This window comes from Hydra viridissima, unplaced genomic scaffold, assembly GCF_058129835.1.
Source record: "Hydra viridissima isolate aposymbiotic clone 2 unplaced genomic scaffold, HvirCarnegie_v1 scaffold_10, whole genome shotgun sequence".
Lineage (NCBI taxonomy): Eukaryota > Metazoa > Cnidaria > Hydrozoa > Anthoathecata > Hydridae > Hydra > Hydra viridissima.
This window is the reverse complement of record NW_028324309.1, coordinates 11,780,819-11,799,565: the sequence shown is the minus strand read 5'-3', so window position 1 is coordinate 11,799,565 and position 18,747 is coordinate 11,780,819. Positions and strand designations below refer to the sequence as shown.

The following is an 18,747-nucleotide window of genomic DNA, read 5'->3' as shown; positions in this document are numbered from 1 at the left end:
TTTTAATTTTGTTAAACCAAGCAGCCAAGTTTGGGTTTGTCTTCAAGTTTTAGGTCATTATATTTAAAGACTCTTATGTCTCCTGTATCATTTTAATCTGGAAAAATGAAAAAATGGTTTTGAACACACTTTTATATCTTTAGTTCATAAATACAATTTTTATCTTACCCTCCTGTTGTTGTTGGTGGTGTTTTTTAACTTTTGTTTTTACTACTCAATGAATTATTAGAGTTTTTTTAATATCATAATAACAATATTCTTTTGAATGTCATACTCAATGACATCCTATATAAAATTAAGGTTTTCTATATTTTTTTTACATGACATTGTCTGTTGCTTTGTTCTTTGAGATTTTTTAATCTTTTTTTTATTTAGTTGACAAAGGTCTTTAAAAAAACTACAATGGAGTCTTTTTCCTTTTGATAATCTTTTTGTTAGTTTAGGTTCACCAGGTATTAGTTACTCTAGCTTGTGTTTTTTTTTTTTTTTTTTTTTTTAAATTACTCAAGTTAACAAAATTTGTAATGAAAGATTTCAGCTTATTGATGGATGAAATATTTTTGTTTCTAATAAAAATACATAAATATAAATGGTAATATTTCTGTAAATGAAGTGTAATGTTTATGTTGCTTTGAATGTGGGAGACGTATAGAAAAGTGTTGCACAGATTTTCTTTAAGAGAAACAATTTTAAAAAACTATCTAAGGCTGAACTTAATTAAATTATAGACATTTTTTTGGTAATTTTTTTACAAAGCTTCTTAATGACCTATGAAGCTCTTTAACTAACCTATGAAGCTTTGTAATGTTCTATGGTCAATAACCGTGTTGGTCTGCATAGTTAAGTAGTTGTCAAAATATAGCATAATTACATTTTCTCTTTAGTTTATTTTGTTTTATAATGAAAAATGTGTGATATTCAAAAATAGTCAGCATTTGTTTAACTAGATAAATTGTAGCAATCTAATAAAAATGATTATAGCAACAATAATACAGTTATAAAAAAACTATATATATATATAATTTATTTTCCGGAAGTATAATAAAATTATGTTTTGATTGTCACTTAAATTAACTTATAACCTGGATACTTAAACAAGACTTAAGTCAATTAAGTTGATTAAGAATAAATTGGACTTTGATTACACACATCATTTAGAGAAATATTTTGCAAAGAAAGAAAATTATTTTAAATTTTTATTCAAACTTTAAAGTAAAAATAAAGTAAAAAAATTTAAAAAAATTAAAAAAAGATAAAATTGTTAAGTTATATTTTGTCAGTTTTTACTTTTAAAGGTTTCTGATATTAATTACTAAATATTTCTTTGAAGTTTAAACAGGAATGTTTGTTTATTGTTTTCACATGAAAAATGTCGTACTGTCTAAAGAACTGAAATTTAAATTTTTGAATTTTTTTTTAATAAAGGCTTTACATTTTAAAATTAAAGAATGACTCATAGTTGTGTTAAATTAAAACTTATTGTCTCTTTAGTTAAATATGCTTTAAAAAGAAAAGACTTTTTTTCTCAACATTGTTTAAAGTTTTATCTGTTAATTTTTTTAAAACCAATCTCCTTATACCAGAATATACTAATGTGCTATACTGATTTTACTAGAATAATATACTAGAATGATGTATTAAATACTATTATGATGTATAAAACTTAAATAAAGTAAAGAATTATATTAAACTTATATTAAATAAAAACAGAGTTGTTGCAATTTCCAAAAAATAAAAATCTGGCCCAAGAAACTCTTATATTTTTTACAATTTATTTTCAAATTAAATTTATGGGAACCTAATTAAATTTAAATATGGTCTTTTTAGAGCTTCTTATAAAACAATTAAGCTTCCAGTTAATTTCTCTAAGACTTTAAATACTTGAACAAAAAGAATTAATTACTGGAGCTAAAAACATTTTGTAAATTCAGTTAAGAAAAAGAATGTGTTCAAGGACATTTAGTGATGCAAAAAAAAAAAATGAAAAAAAAAGAAAAAAAAAAGAAACATAAATAAAAGCACCAGTAACTATGTTACACTTCAAGTTTATGAAATTTGTTAATATTTCTTAACTTGGTTTAAAAGATATCTGTTTTTACTGCATGCCACTGAAACTGTTTACATTTTTGTAATTTTGTTAAGTATGTGAACTTATTTGTTTTATTTCTGTTACTATACCAACCAACTAGAAGTAAACTTGGTTTTTTTGTAACAGGTTTGAGTTGAAATTCCATAATGTAGCAAGTTCTTTGTAGAATTATATTGTTATTTATTATTTTTTTTTTTTTAGCCATAAAAAGTATAGTAAATTAATTTCTAAAAGTGAATACACCAATCAAATTGATATTTATCTTATCTTAAAAAAAAAACTGGTTTTGAAACATTTAAGGAACTAAGATTCCAACGGATGGTTTTCTGTGGATGTATCAAGAGTTCATTTATTGTTGTCTATACAAATGCAGTAATTTTTGTCAAAATTAACCAAAGCAAGCTTTTGTACAATGTTAATGAATAAAATATTTTCTAAAACAGTCATTAATAAGTAGCTAAATAATGGATAGCAGTGGTTTGATAATACGTGAACGACGAAGTTCCACAATTTTGACTTGTTTACCGGAAGCTATTAAAGGTCCTCTTCGCAGAAAGTCATGGTCTTATAAAGACAAGTATAGTCTGAATGATTTGGAGAAATATTTTTCTAAATTTGGTGATATTAAAGAAGAAGACAAGGTGAGGACATCCTTTGGTTTATTCAGTTGTTGTTTTTTTTCATTGTAAACTCTTAAATGAAGATCATACTGAAATTGTTTGATTTTAGTTTTTAATGCTAAAGTTGACTCATTGTTATATTATTATTGTTGTTACATATCAAACCAACATATTGAAATCTTACTAATTTAATCTATACCTTGACTGACTATAGTTCTACTGTTTGTATATGGCTAACTTATATTGTGTATATAACGAAATTTTCTTTTAATATAAAATATAAATACACTTATATAAAATATAAATATGTTGTGCATACATCTCCACATTTCAAAACTTGGTATTTTTTATGCAGCATTGGATTCTTCTCTATTGAACAAAAAGTACAATTGTTTTTCCTCTTTTACTTCAAAAACATCAAAGTAATAAAAGATCTTTTGCTACTTTACTATTTTATTCTGTCAAGAAAACAAAAACTGTGATTTATCATTTAAATCTCTGTTTTATATTGTAATTATAGCTAGTCTTGCTAACTTGTTTATTTAGTTGATCTGTTTTGTATTTTATAAAGCATAGAAAAAGTTTAAACTGCTAAAATTAAAAAAAACAAATCAATATCTGATTTTAAAAAATGTTTTGTTTCTATCTATTTTACATATCACAGCAAAATATTTAGCATGAAGCTCAATTCATTAGTTCTTATTTTTAAAGAAAGTTCAAAATGTACCAAACACAATTTAAGAAAAGTTTAGACTAAAAACATATTGTGTTTTTGGTCTTAAGTATGCTAAAAATTGTTGTTTTTTTTTGTTTTTTTTTTAAGTTACACTATAAGTTTCTAATAACACCAGTTGCAATCAAAATATGATTTTGAGGAAAAACATATCTGAGAATTCTCAAGTTACCAAAACAGTTTTTTTAGAGGTTGTTGTTTTAAAAAATATGTATTTTAAGTGTTTTAAAGGTTTATGTTATGTTTATAAAGAACATTATTTGCTTCAAACAATTTGCAGCTTGTAAAATAAGTAACCAAAAAAAAAAAAATTAAAAAAATACTTGAAAAAAAAAAAAAGTTTAGTCTTTTTAATTTTCAAAGGATCATAAGTTTGAGTTTAAATTATGAAATGAATAAACTATCAGTTCTTCTAAATTCAACCCAGGATCTCAAGCAAATCTTTTATTTGTGTTTTAATGCATTTTTGTTCACAATTTTAAAGTGTTTTTCTGAACTAAAAAAAAAAATTTCAAAAGTAATGCATTCTATGTAAGTAATTTTTAGTTTCTATCTTATTTTGAAATATAGAGGCTTACCATCAAATTATGTGAAAGTTTTTTGAGTGATTTGAAAATCTGGGCATTTTTTTTTTCATAATTATTTAATCTCTTTCAAAAACTTAGTTTTTTTTTTGGATGTGTTTTTAAATCAATTACTATAATACAATTTTAGATGATTGAGAAGATTTTCAAATTTTTAAGACTTCCATTCTCTGTGTTTTTTTTCAGCCTAATACTATTTAATGCATATTTAAGTTCGCCAATGGTCAGGAATGTCTGGAACATCAGGTATCTTGATCATCAGAAATTTTGATTGTTTATGTCTCAAACAATAAGAATATTTGTTAAAAATTAGGGACATTTATAAATATCATTTAATCATTAATAAATATACTATTCTTTCACTCAATTGTTCATCTTTAAGTATAATGGTGATCTTCTTCAAGATAGTTTTTTATTTTTTAAAATGTTAGCTGTTCTTGAATTTGTTGACTTGTGTCATTTATCTATGCTTAACTTTTAATGTCATTCAGAAATTTGAGAAATTAGGTTTTAACTAACTTGATTTTTTACCCTCAAAAAAAATATTTATTTTTAATTTTTATTTGGTTTTTATCACTGTAATTATTATTCATTTTAAAATCATATTTACTAGAAGTTTTTCTTTTTACTGTTAGGTATTCAAAATTTTATTTGCAGCACTATTTGATAATTTGCAGCATCAGCCAAACCTAAAATAACATATAACATAGTCAGTACTTACAGATGTTCAAATATCATTAATGTTCTGTAAACAGTAACTGTAATAATAAAGGGTGTTGAATTTATTATATGATAGTTTAATATTTATGTAGTTTAAAACAGTTTCACTCATTTTTAAACTTCTTTCTATTCTGTTTAATAATATATGCTTTTTTATTGACAATCTTCAATAGCTTTTAATAAATAATGAATAACATCACGGTGCAAGAGTTGATAAAAGCTGTCTGTCTTATTTTTAAAAACTTTTGCATTTGTTGCAAAAAAAAAAAAAAAAAAAATTTCTAAAGATTTGTTTTGGTCACAGTTTGAAAAGAAGAAAGGGTGAAATATTAAATCTTTAAGGAAAAAAAGTTGCATTTTTTAGTAGCAATTTTTTGGTAGACTTCAGATAAAAATTTAATTATAAAAAATAATTCTTTCTGCATGAAAACTGATCCTGTGATAAATTCTTTGAGGTCAACCATACAGGGATTTTTTTTAAACCTTTTTTTTTTGAGGTTGTCATTGTTAGCAGTACAAAGCTTTCAGATAATTTATTTTAAATAATTAATGTTTTTGTTTACTTCGTAGGTTAAATAAAAAACATTTAAGGAGCTTCTTTTGAGGAAATGCAAGTTGTTATTGTCAAGTAAAAAAAGTATAAGATCATTGTTGTATTTAAGGCTTTATTATTTAGTTTGCATAGATTTCTTATCTTTGTAAGTTTTCTGAATAGCCTGGTAATCTGATTAAAATAATCAGATAATTGCTTAAAACATTCAGTTTGATGAGATTTTCTGTATGACCTGATTATTTACAGACCATTGTAAAGTGGGCAGTTTTTGTCAGTTCATTTTAACTAGATATTTAAATATATATTTTTGTATAAAAGTATTTAATTTTTGCTTAGTTTCTTTGTTTGAATTTATTTGTAGTCATGTTTAAAGTTTATTAAAATTTGATCTTAAAAAGATTTTAGGTGATTCAATAACCAACCATTTAATGTCACTAGATTTGTAACATGCTAACAGCAGGCTACAAAAACTTGAAAATATAAGTAGAAGCTTAAATTGCACTATTAAATGAGACCTACTTAAAGAAAAACCTTTGTATGTTGGAACAAAAATCACCTAATTATTTTAGCTCTCCTGTATTTTTTTTTTTTTTTAGTAATGTTTGTATATTTATTATTTATAGCTGCATTGGTTTTTGTTGTTTGTTTTTTTGTGTAAAAATCTAAATCTAAATTTTTGCCTTAAAAACTGAGATTTTAATATAACAATGACTTTATAATGAATACTAGGCAAAGTTGGGAATTTATGAGAGATTTCTATAAAGCTTTTATAATCATTGCTTCCTTAAGAATGTCATCAAAAAATGTTGTGTTGACCTTTTTGAGATGAAAGCAATTGATGTGTAGTTTTATAACAGAATTTTTAAAAAAAAAAAAAAATGAATAAGGGGCATTTAGATTACCTACAATTTCATAACAGCATGTATGCTTGAAAAATCTGTAGTTAAAGATGAACTTTTAATTAGAGGAAGAGAACATTGTAGGAATAATGTTTTAGCATCAATTTTTCGTTATGTAGTTAAATTCCAAATGCATGTATTTGTTTGAATTATTTAATATTGTTTAAAATTATTTTCTTTTAGTGCTATCAAGAAATGAATGACAGGCACACTTTGGTAACATCAAATCGCACTGTTTTAGATGATCTCCGTCTTAATTTCATCCAGGTAAAGTTCAGATTACTGAGTGAAAATGTTTTGTGTTTTATTTCTATTGTCAATTATGGTAAATAACAAAAATGTTATCTACATAACTGATATAATTTAGTTTCTTTCTATAGTTTAGTTTCTTTTTACAGTTTAGTTCCTTTTTATTAATTGTTTGTTGTCCTTGCTAACCTTTTTTCCTTCATTTACTTTTAAAATATTTTTATCTTGTTATGTAGGTGAATGATTTTCAATTCATAACCTTCTAAATTAATATCTAAAATTTGCTCGCAAACTATTTAACAACTTAATTAGCAAAAATTGTTACAGGCTTAGTTATATTTTTATTTTTAAATTAACAATTCTTAGTCATTTATCTTTTACAAAATTCATATTGGTCCTACTTGGCATTAAGAAAAAAACATACTTAATAATTTTAAAGTAATTTACATATTTCATAATTTTTTAGGATAAAGACATTGAGTTCATTAAATCAGGTAACCAATGTAAAACATATGATGCAGTTGTATTTGATGTATTGAAAGTTCAACCTGAGGATATCGCTGTAAGCTTTTTATTTCTAGTTTTTTGTGATCATTTTTCTTTAGTGTTATACTATTTTGTATTGACACTAATCTTTTTTTGTTTCTATGCTTTATCAAATATTTCTCTGTGCTTCTGTTTTTATCCAATCTATTGCATTGATGACCAATAATGTGATCTAATTTTTCTTGATTGCTGTTTTTCCTTTAGAATCAACTTACTTTAATTGATCTACCACTCTTCCAGAAAATTGGACCTGAAGTAAGAGTTATATGCTTGTTGTGATGATAAAAATCTTCACTAAGCTTTGTGATTTTTTTTTACATATGTTCAAATTACACTACAACAAAATTGTTTTAGTGTAATTTGAACATATGTAAAAAATTGTAGTTCTCAAAAATATAGATTATTGCTGTCACAATAAGATTCCCAATTAAGTCTATTTTTGAAGTTTTTTTTTTGTTAATTAGCTGCAGTTAACCAAATATCTTTGTTTGCACGTGTCAAGCTTCAGTCATCTTAAAAGCTATATGAAAATCAATAGTAGTTGATAAAATTAATTTGTAATATGTAGAAATAAATATGTGAATATATAACTATAAATATGAATATGTAAAAATAAGTGTATGAATATATAACAGTTTCCTGTTTAAATTTTCAAACTCATAAAAGTTACAGTTTATCAAAAGTAGAAAAAAGAAGTTTCTAACAATTTTTTTAGACCTTGCTTGCTATATGTAATCTTATTCTCTTAAATCTGCATTGATTGAATTTTTAAAGAAGGATAATTTCTTTATTTCCACAATTATAGTAATATTTTTAAAATATGATCTTGAGTTGTTGCTTCTTTTTAAATCTCATTCATCATTCTCACTAAAGTTCTTTGCTATTGTTTTTAAATTTGGAATTTCAGGAGTTAACAAGTTGCAAGTGGACGTCCAAATCAAAGTATGACTACTGTCCCAATGTCGTTAATTATACTAAAAGGTTTAACCATGTAAGGTAGCATCTTGTCTTTTTTTTGTTTGTTTTATAATTGAAAAAAGTTTGTGTTTTTTTGCAGTTTTTTAAAATATGGTTTCTAACAAAGGTTTTTAATTATCCTCAATTATATTTAAGGTTAGCTTCTGGATTACAAGAGAAATTCTAAGCTCTAACACTGCGAAGAACAGAGCTGAGAAAATAGCACATTTTATAAAAGTTGGAAAGGTATTCTTAAAAACGTTTTCCCCGCCCCCCCCCCCCCCCAAATTCAACATTTAATCGAAATCCTTTTGTTTATTTAAAAATGCAGCTATAATATTTTGTTTGGCACGAAATGTTGCTGTTAATTGAGAAATACAAATGTATGCTAATTTAAAAATTGAGTGTATTAGTTGAAATAAATACCTTTCATGGTCTGCACTATTGTTACACTAGGGTTGTGCAAGGTATTTTTTTATCAATTAAAGTTGTATACATAGTAATATGTTAAATTGCTGTAGGATAAAAATAAATCTGAAAATTCTATGAGGATAAAAAAGAGGGGGTTAAATTTCTTCTCTAAAGTAGAAGAAACTATTTGTGAGACATTTCAATTGCTGTATGAAAAATGTTTTGCGGAACTTGCAAAAATATTATTTTTACCTGTCAGTTAATTTGTTATTTACAAGTTTAAACTTTTTTTTTTAATTGTCTACACATAAAAAATGTATATTATGCAGCAATCAAATTTTTTGTTTTGACAGGTTCATTATTAAGCAAATGCATGTTTTTGATGATCCAAGTGATTTTAAACAAAATTGTTGAAACCTTAGTTGTCTTAGTTGACAAAGAGAGACATTTTTATATGAAGAATTTGATATGAAAAAGTTGTTTGAAAAAGTAGTGTATAGATTCAATAAAGACTGAGTTAAAAGCAAATTGTTCTGTGTCATTTCATAAATATGGACAAGACTTGGATAAGTAGGTGCTGCAAAATTTGTTGAAAATCCTTTGTGGACAAAAAATATAACTAGCTTTTCATAAAAATGCAAAAGTGTTATAACAAGGACAAAATTTAGCAAATAAAATACAATTTAATTGAACATCCACCATGTTGATCAGATTTGTTACTACTAACTACTATCTTTTCAGAAATCTTAAAATAACTGCCTAAGTGATTTTTATCAGATGAAGAAGATGAAGGAGATTTGGTAACTGTAGACCAGCATTTTGCAGACCTTTTAGAATTACACTGCAAAGATGGAATATAATTATACTGAAAAGCAGCAGTGTTTTGAATTACTATGAGAATTTGCTAATAAAAATAAGAAAATCAGATTGTTTATTTTTTGCTTTAATGCATGCAACTTACATAAATATTTTTTTTCTATAATTTTATTCAATAAAGGTACTTGCAGATTTAATAATTGTTTCTTTTGGTGATCTAAATACTCTGACTATGGTAGTTTTGATATTATGAGACTGTTAATTGACTCTCTTTCTTCATGTTTTAGTTGATTGAGGTCTTTAAAGTTAGAAACCCAAGTGTTATTACTTTGAGCTAAGTGTTAGAGACTTTCAGCCATTTTATGTTTAGTTGAAGCAAAAACAAAGTTGATATTCAGCAGTAGTCATTGCTCATTTTTTCTATTACAGAATCAACACATCACTACATCAGCAAGCAGTTTTTTTATTTAACAAATCTAAATTTTTAGTCAGTAGTTTAAGACAAAGATCTTAATCCTTTTATTCTTTCTAATCCAAGAATTCAATAATCTACCACTAAATCTACACTTAATTTGAATTTTCTTTACTTGTTTATAGATCTTTATTTTTGTTTTTTTCCAACTGTTATAATATTGGTAGATGAGTTTTATGACATTTGTTTGAGTTTTAGGGGAAAGTTAGACTTTTTCTCCAATTTACAAACTTTATTTTTCTCAGAGCTTAAGTTTGAACAGACTTTGTTAATCTTTTTATACAAAACCTGTCTACCACTGCATAATGAGCTAATCTTTAACCAAATGACATTTTACTCATAATAGAATCCAAATTTGATTAAATAAAATGTTTTCTGTTTGGTGGCTCTTCTTTTTCTTTTTTTTTTTTTAAATAAATTAAGGAGCTTTTTCTAAATGTCTTTTTAGTCTGCCTTTGCATAATATTAATAATTTAGGGCAATCTCTAGATTGCACTTCTATTTCCTAGAGATCAAAATGACACTAAACCATAGAAGTTTTATTAACATTTTACCGTTAATTCTTTTTTAAAACATGCTGTGTTAAGATTCAATCAAAATTAAAAAAGAAAACAAATAACCAAACCTAACTTTTGATTTGCAAAAAGGCCAAGTAATTGCGAAAGGTTGACAGGAAAACTGAAGTGTTTTTTCTTGGATCCTGGATAATGTTCACCTGGGTAGTAGGAATTATCAGTTTTATTTTTCCCAGCAATTTCCTAGGAACAACCCCTACTTTTGATTTGTAAGTTTAGATCTAATGGTAACATTTTCTCTTTCTTTTTGTGAAAAATTGACCTATATGATATCTTTGTGGAAGACATGCTGATTAATCATTCTGACATTAAAAACAGATGATCATGTTCAAACATTTTCAAGATTTCCTTTGAATGAAAACCCTCTTTATGCTGAATATACAATCATAATAAAAAATAACCATTATCATCTTGTGTTTTTCCTTTGCTTACTTATAGTTCTATTTTATTTTTGTACTTAAATACCTAAATTATTTTGTGTTTACATGTTAAAGTATTTAAAGCATATATTTTCTGTAGAAACTACTTGATTTGAACAGTTTGAATTGCCTCAAAGCTGTTGTATCTGGTTTGAATTCTACACCTATATATAGACTTACTAAAACATGGAATGTATGTTGATTTTTCCTTTAAATATTTTATCAACTTTTATTACATCAATCATTTGTTACACATTTCATAAAATACAAAATATATTCATTAATCTGTATGATGAATATATTTTACATTTTATAAAATGTGTAACTTGAATTTTATAAGTTTTCTCTTTCTTTGAATTTTTAATAGCTAATGCCAAAACGTGATAAAGAAAAACTGGATAAGTTAAGTGAACTTGTCTCTGAAGATAACAATAGGTTTGTTAAATTTTTTTCTTTCTACATAATTTTTTGATTTTCCTTGTTACCTGTTTCTTAATGTTGTAATGTATTTGTGTGCACTGTTTTTTCTGTATATGTGTGTATGTATGTGTATATGTGTGTGTGTGTGTGTGTGTGTGTGTGTGTGTGTGTGTGTGTGTGTGTGTGTGTGTGTGTGTGTGTGTGTGTGTGTGTGTGTGTGTGTGTGTGTGTGTGTGTGTGTGTGTGTGTGTGTGTGTGTGTGTGTGTGTGTGTGTGTGTGTGTGTGTGTGTGTGTGTGTGTGTGTGTGTGTGTGTGTGTGTGTGTGTGTGTGTGTGTGTGTGTGTGTGTGTGTGTGTGTGTGTGTGTGTGTGTGTGTGTGTGTGTGTGTGTGTGTGTGTGTGTGTGTGTGTGTGTGTGTGTGTGTGTGTGTGTGTGTGTGTGTGTGTGTGTGTGTGTGTGTGTGTGTGTGTGTGTGTGTGTGTGTGTGTGTGTGTGTGTGTGTGTGTGTGTGTGTGTGTGTGTGTGTGTGTGTGTGTGTGTGTGTGTGTGTGTGTGTGTGTGTGTGTGTGTGTGTGTGTGTGTGTGTGTGTGTGTGTGTGTGTGTGTGTGTGTGTGTGTGTGTGTGTGTGTGTGTGTGTGTGTGTGTGTGTGTGTGTGTGTGTGTGTGTGTGTGTGTGTGTGTGTGTGTGTGTGTGTGTGTGTGTGTGTGTGTGTGTGTGTGTGTGTGTGTGTGTGTGTGTGTGTGTGTGTGTGTGTGTGTGTGTGTGTGTGTGTGTGTGTGTGTGTGTGTGTGTGTGTGTGTGTGTGTGTGTGTGTGTGTGTGTGTGTGTGTGTGTGTGTGTGTGTGTGTGTGTGTGTGTGTGTGTGTGTGTGTGTGTGTGTGTGTGTGTGTGTGTGTGTGTGTGTGTGTGTGTAATTATAAATGTATATACTTTATTTTTTCAAGTCTGGCAAAATTTCTTTTTTTAAAAGTTTTATACTATTATCTATTATGGAGATAAAGATTTGTTCATTATGTGTTTTATTTCATTTCCTAACAACATCTGTTTCAAAGCTTCTATTAATAACTTCTTTCATCAAAGTTCCATAGTATTTCTGTATACTCACAGAAAAATTCCTTAGAACTTTATAATAGGTCAGACCTCAATCCATAATATATGATGTCATTTATCATTTATGACCTCATTTAATATTATTATTATTATTATTATTATTATTATTATTATTATTAATATTATTATTATTTGTTTTGTTTTGTTTTGTTTTGTTTTAGCCAAGTTGTTGAGTTATTAAGATTTAATAGGAAAAAAATGACATCATTTTTTTTTTTATAGAGAAAAATTCAGATTATATTTAGACTCAGCAAAACTACCATGTATACCATACTTAGGTATGAAATATCTTCAACCTTTTTGTTTAGATTTTTTGTTTGATTGTTTTGTTTAGATTTTGTAAGTTGTAAATGTTTTACTGTTCCCGCATTTTTTGGATAAAACCTCTCAATGGAATTATTAAATTGGCTGTATAGCAATTGACTGTGCTTAGAAGGGCGTGTTTTTATTTATAAAGAATTTAAAATACACCCTTTTTAAGCTCGTGAAAACTTGTTAGATTCTTTTCTCATTGTTGGGTAAGAGATAAGGGATTTAATTTTAAGGGTAAACTCTTAGATTTTCTAAAATTTGCATGCTTGTTGGATATTAAGCCTTTCACTGCCAGTGAGCAGATTTTATTGAAACTAATATATATTAAAGACATATTTTTAGACATGATTTTTATTCACACACTTTTAATGTAAAAGACAAACTATTTAGCAAACTGCATTCTTAACCCTTTAAAATGATATCAAACATGATTAATTCAAATCGGTTTTATTAATAATAAAATCCAACAAAACTGCTGGCTCCTATAGCTGCCAGCAGTGAAAAGGTTGATAGCAATAGTGGTTTTAAAAGAGAATTTTTTAAATATTTTAAAAATTCAGTGATTTTTAATCTTATCGTTATTATATTTTTTCTTTAGGAATGTATTTAACCGATTTAACATACATAAATACAATTCATCCAAGCACTGGTGGTCTTGATTATCAAAGATCTAATAAAGTATGCCTATTTTTTTCCCTTTTTTCTTTATGTCTTTTGTAGAAAAAATAGTAGAAGTAGGATCTTCATTTTTTTGAGATATTATCTTTTACCAAATCTCTAAAGTTTTCCAAAAAAATTTAGATGAACGAAATACTTCGAAAGATAGCTGACTTTCAACAATCACGTTATGGTAAGTTTTTAAAAAAATTTTGTATATCAAAGTACAAAATAAAATTTTCAAAAAGTGTTTTATAAAAGTTTTATATATTGTTTTAAAAAGTGTTTTATAACTTCTTTTCTTGTTTTAGATATAAAAGAAATAAGTTACATAGTTAATTATCTGAACTCTGTCAAATATATAGATGAACTGCAAAAGTTTATGGAGGATGATAATTACAAGTATGGGTATTTTCATTCCAAAGTAGTTTCTCTTGACTTGTATCATACCTTATTATTATTGAGTAATTTACTAGAAGGTATTACAAATAATTTACTATCTACTCTAGATTGTCTTTACAAATTGAACCAATACCAAAGCCATTACAAGAAAATAAAAATGATAGTCATAATTCAAGAAAAGAAATATATTCAGGTAACAATCCATGCCTTTTTCATTATATTTACCATTATACTTATTTAAAATTGTGTTGCTATAACTACTACTTTCAAATACTTGATAGAATCAGATGAGCATCAGTGTCTGTTTCCAAAAGTGGCTGTTGGTCGGTCTTTAAGTTCACACTTGAGCAATGAACAGCGAGTTGGACTTAATCCAAAGTCATCAAGTCTCAATCTTCCCTTTCGCTCTCCATCTCCTAATAAAAAGTTCATTCCTGGTCATAGAAAAGCTAAAAGTTTAGGAAATAGGTAAAAAATTCTCAATTCTGAGCATGAAATAAATAATTTAAACTACAGTTTTTGTTTTTTTGTTTTTTTTTTAATTAAGTTTTATGTGAATATATTTTTTTTTTTATAGTCAACAATTTTTAGCAGCTCTTTCTACGGTGGAGGCCCCGGTGTGAGTTTTATTTACTTATTTTTCTAATGTACATAAGGGCTATGCACAAAGTACATATGCAGGTAAGAGGGAAGGGGTTTAGTTAAAAAGTATACTCTTGTATATATTAGAGAAGGGAGTCAATTTCAGTTAGATTGTACCAATCATCACTATCTGTTCTCTTAACTTAGAAGGTTTATATATTTTTTGTGGGAATAAAATTTAACTAAACTTTTACAAGATTATAATTTTATTATTTTGTTGCAATTTTTATTTGTTATTTGTTATAATTTTTTAATGATAAAACAATTTAATGCACAAATAGAATAAAAAATTTATTTATATGTAGCTTAAAATAAATTTTAGCCTAACAAAACAGAGGGGTTACAGTGGGTTAACTTCATATTTTGTAATTATTGTACGGAACTTTCTTTACTTAAGTATGATCCACAAGATAATTAGATTTGACTTGATGATGTTTTTTTTTGTTATTAGTATTGTGTAAATGATTGTGAATATATTTATTTTTTACATATTTGTATTTAAATATATTTTTTTAGCTCTTCTGATCTGTCTAATGGTTCACGGTACAATTTAGTTGATGATAGCTTAGTTGAGGATAAGAAATCAGATGTTAATGGTGCATATAATTTTTTAAATTGTGTTTTTATATTGTTTTGCTGTGCACAAAAAAATATACAAAAGTTCAATAAACTCCACAACATTACAAATTAAAGAAAATTGAATTCAGTGAAATGTTTTACTTTAGCATTTTTGGAAGATAAAATGATGGTATTTTTGGAAGTCAATTCCCCCATTTTTAGTTCTCTTAGTTATACTTTTTTAATTGCAGAATCTTTACAAATAATATTTATCCCAAATGTTTAGGTTATGACTCAGATATAGACCGTGATGAGCCTGAAGTTCATCCAATAATTCAAAGGTAAATCATATTTTTGATAAATTTTATTCATAAAGATGATTGCAATTAATTATCACCTAGCCATTTTGTAATACGTAATAAATTATTTGTACAGGGGCAGGTTTAGGTTTTTAAAGATGTTGGTTGCAAACCTTACAGAGGCCTGTAAAAATTTGCAAAGCACATAAGCTGAAGAGACACTTGGGGCAAAGCAATATATTGTTGAATAATTAAGTATACCTTTCTACAATGTAAATGTTGATCTGTAAACTCTTTACTCAAACTTTTTTCCTTTAACCCATTTATAAGAGTGGACTTAAGATACACCAACATAATTGATGCAGTAAATGTTTTGGCCAAATAGCATGATTCATAAATAAGGTTTACAAGTTACAAGAGTGTAAATGATGTTAGCAAACAAATTATTGGGTATGAATTAAAGTATTTGAATTATTGTCTAGCTGACAAGTTCTTTCCAGAATCTAACACCACTCAGCAGATTATTTCAACCCAAAGAAAAAGCAGCAGAGCCAATATTCTCTATTTCCAGATAGTGATGAGCCACAAAACATTTTGAATAATGCTAAAAAGATTTTTTTTATTATTATTATATAAGAGAAAAGTATGTTTGTTTAGGTACAGAAACATTTCTAATAAAGTTTTGTTGCTGTAAATCCTTTTAAATAATGCTTTGAACAAAAACATGCATTATAATTTTCCATTGAATTTACTGATCGCATCCTCAAGGCTAGATAACTTCTCAAAGTTGTCAAGGTCTCACTGTATTAGAAGTGAGATTGTGAACAGTCATTTTCATGTAAAAGCAATAAAGTTTTGTAAACATGGTCTTCTATAAATTACCATTCATAGGTTTATAGGAAATAGTTAAAATGTCAATTGTAGCAAAAGGATCCAAGAAATTCTGGTTCATCATATTCTGATCAGTTTTTTGAGTTATTCGTTTAGTGGTAAAGGTAGAATCATAGGATGTTTCATATTTAAAAGAGAATTTATCTGCAAACTTTTTTTTCACTCCAGGAAAAAAAGTTTTTTGCTTCAAACTTTTTTTACCTGGAGCAAAAAATTGCAGCTTTTTTAAATTTGATATTTTATATTGTTTTCCTCAAACAAAACAACAAATTTAGAATTGGTTCTATTTATGTGGTTCAGTTCAGTGATCAGACATTCAGTAGTAGCACTGAGCTCTTTTGTAGTACTCTGTCGAAAGAGTAAGAAGGTTAAGAAAGCCAGATGAAACAAAATTATTGCAATTGTGTAGCTTCCTCTTTAACTTAATCATCTCTTAAGTGTAGAATGTGTAGCCACAAACACTACTAGCAAGTTTTTATTTAGATGAAAATTCTATTAAACATTTTGAGCATAAGCTGAGAAATGATGTATGATTACCATAAAATGGTGAGCTTACATACATATCAATGGCTGTCAGTATTCTTAAATCAACCATCCGGTTATTATCAATACACAAATTTGTTATCAATACATTATGAGCACCAGAAGGAACACCAGACAAATCATTTCACTTAAATCAAAAAAATCGCTTCAGTAAATAAATCTGCCAGACAAATTAACCCGCCCCTGATGTGTTGTATATTAAAAATGTTGATCATTATTTAATATGCTGCATCAACTAAATAGACCTTCTTTTGCCTACATTATAGTCCAGATCCTATAGAAGGAGAAGGGTTGTCGCCTCAAATACCGAATTTATACTTCAAGTTACAAGGTACTAAACTTGTTTTTCATATATATTGAAAAATAAAATAAAGTTCTGTTACTTATTTTTAATGCTCTTTTACAACACAAATTATTTTTATAAAACAAATTATTTTTAGGTTTTCTGAAAAGAAGGGCTTGTTTAAAGAATGGAGTTAAACCCAAGGTAATCAAATGCCTCATTTTTTTTATACCCATTATAAATATCGTTGTAGTCGCAAAGATTTTTAAAATCGGAACAAAGTCTAAGGAAGTCTCTTTAGTTTATAGCAGTGTATTTTTATGGTGTGGAAATGATCTCTTTCCTCATTTTTTTGCACGCTATCAGGTATCAAGCTGGCAGCGTTATTGGGTTGGAATCACGTATTCATGTCTTGTTTACTTCTTACCAAAATATCGAGGTTTTGGCGGACGGGAAAGAAGCAACGTAAGAAAAACCTTTTTGTTATTTTCGGGAACACAAACCTTAATAAACTCCAACAGACAAAATCTTCGTTGCAATAATGTCCGTTTTTCCAAGTTTAATAAACAGTACAGTATTTGCAGCAAAAATTATCTGATATTCTCGAAAAGCATTGGAGATGTCAATGCTATAGTTGATCCAATTCATGTTTTGATGGTTTATTCTGGAATCATTAAAATTTGTTCGTTAAGCATTCACTTATTAAATTAACACTGTATTTGGTCGAAAAATCCAAGATGGTGTAAACATTCGTAAACAAATGACCATATGATTGTTTTCATTCAATTTAGTTTCGTACTGAGCCATACAAAGTTGTATCACTGCATGGATCTACCGTATTTCCCGTTAGTTCTGATGACACGTTTGAGCTTACAGATGACAGTGGTAACAATGTTTATCGTTTTCAAGCGGGTTCAAAACAAAACTGTTTTCTATGGTGTAAATGTTTACGCGAAGCAGCAGATGGTGTGCAGTTAGACAAGGTAGTTATTTTATCTTACTATTTTCGTTTCTCCTCTAACACTTAAACTTTGTTATGACTCAATACATATTTGATTTTAACGCGTTGTTTATCTTCTTCAGCCTCAGAATCTAATTACATTCGATGATTCAGATGAGGGTGGTGACACACCTTTATGACATTTACCTATCATTCTTCGGTAAGAAAAGATGATCTTAAAGAGATTTATAGACTCTAATAAGCTGTTGTTTCAGCCATAATATATATTTAGTTGTAGTTTTGTTACAATATTCGAATATTTAAAGAAATATGTCGGTGATATACCGTAAAATTTTTATGTAAATACAATGTATTATTTTTCTCGGCCTCAATTTCGCTGCAAAAGTTTCTTTACCGTTTAATGTTTTTTGTTGTTACGCGTGTGAAACACGCGCATTGGATACTAAAAAGAAATACTTTTGTAGGTCCATGTAAATAATGTTCTTTCTTAAAGAGATATTCTATTTGTTTATAAAAATGTGTTGTTTTTTTTCTGAGCTTTGTTTTCTCCAGCATCAGGTATGACAAACTTTACCCCAAAACTGTATTTTTTTTTTTTTAACGAAATATTTATCCCAAATGTTTAATCCCAAAAAATTTATCAAGTTGATTTTTTTTTCGACAGATTTGGCAAAAGACAATCTAGTCAATCTAATAAGAGCCTTATCCATAATTATCCCGTGTTGTTTTTAAAGACTATTTCTTGAAAAACAAAACACGTGATTCATATTTTAATTGTCCAATGCATAATCACGCTATCAACTTTAATTATTGCAAATTTATTATGACGTCAAAAAAAGCGTAACATTTTCGATGAACAACCCGAAAAAAAAAAATTAGACAACCATTTAAACACTGATCTCAAAATGTTACTGAAGAGCGTATACTATTGTTTTTTTGTTTTTTTTCTTCAAAAAAAGTTGAAGCCAAAACTGGTCTTCCAAGATGGCGGCGATCAAAGCTCTCTTAGCGGTGACTGTTGAA

General features: G+C 27.3%; 1 protein-coding gene across 14 annotated transcripts in view; it reads left to right on the top strand.

Annotated features, from left to right (window-relative positions):
• The window catches only part of LOC145181064 (ras-specific guanine nucleotide-releasing factor RalGPS2-like), a 42,453-nt gene extending 24,212 nt beyond the window's left edge, over positions 1–18,241 (top strand). For 6 of the 14 annotated variants that reach the window (XM_090099714.1, XM_090099715.1, XM_090099713.1 and 3 more), the window contains 21 exons: positions 6,382–6,465; positions 6,914–7,009; positions 7,198–7,248; positions 7,901–7,989; positions 8,112–8,196; positions 10,744–10,836; positions 11,011–11,078; positions 12,399–12,454; positions 13,087–13,166; positions 13,290–13,338; positions 13,457–13,547; positions 13,655–13,740; positions 13,829–14,015; positions 14,125–14,166; positions 14,706–14,785; positions 15,034–15,088; positions 16,747–16,811; positions 16,921–16,967; positions 17,130–17,228; positions 17,555–17,746; positions 17,847–18,241. In XM_090099714.1, the coding sequence (XP_089955840.1) occupies positions 6,394–6,465; positions 6,914–7,009; positions 7,198–7,248; positions 7,901–7,989; positions 8,112–8,196; positions 10,744–10,836; positions 11,011–11,078; positions 12,399–12,454; positions 13,087–13,166; positions 13,290–13,338; positions 13,457–13,547; positions 13,655–13,740; positions 13,829–14,015; positions 14,125–14,166; positions 14,706–14,785; positions 15,034–15,088; positions 16,747–16,811; positions 16,921–16,967; positions 17,130–17,228; positions 17,555–17,746; positions 17,847–17,903 (1,740 nt within the window). In that variant the 5' untranslated portion in view covers positions 6,382–6,393 and the 3' untranslated portion in view covers positions 17,904–18,241. Of the gene's footprint in view, positions 1–2,290; positions 2,731–4,184; positions 4,273–5,290; positions 5,384–6,381; positions 6,466–6,913; positions 7,010–7,197; positions 7,249–7,900; positions 7,990–8,106; positions 8,197–10,743; positions 10,837–11,010; positions 11,079–12,398; positions 12,455–13,086; positions 13,167–13,289; positions 13,339–13,456; positions 13,548–13,654; positions 13,741–13,828; positions 14,016–14,124; positions 14,167–14,705; positions 14,786–15,033; positions 15,089–16,746; positions 16,812–16,920; positions 16,968–17,129; positions 17,229–17,554; positions 17,747–17,846 lie in introns of those variants that run through there. The other 8 variants (XM_090099710.1, XM_090099708.1, XM_090099707.1 and 5 more) reach the window with 7 other exon arrangements.
• The last annotated feature ends 506 nt before the right edge of the window (positions 18,242–18,747 follow it).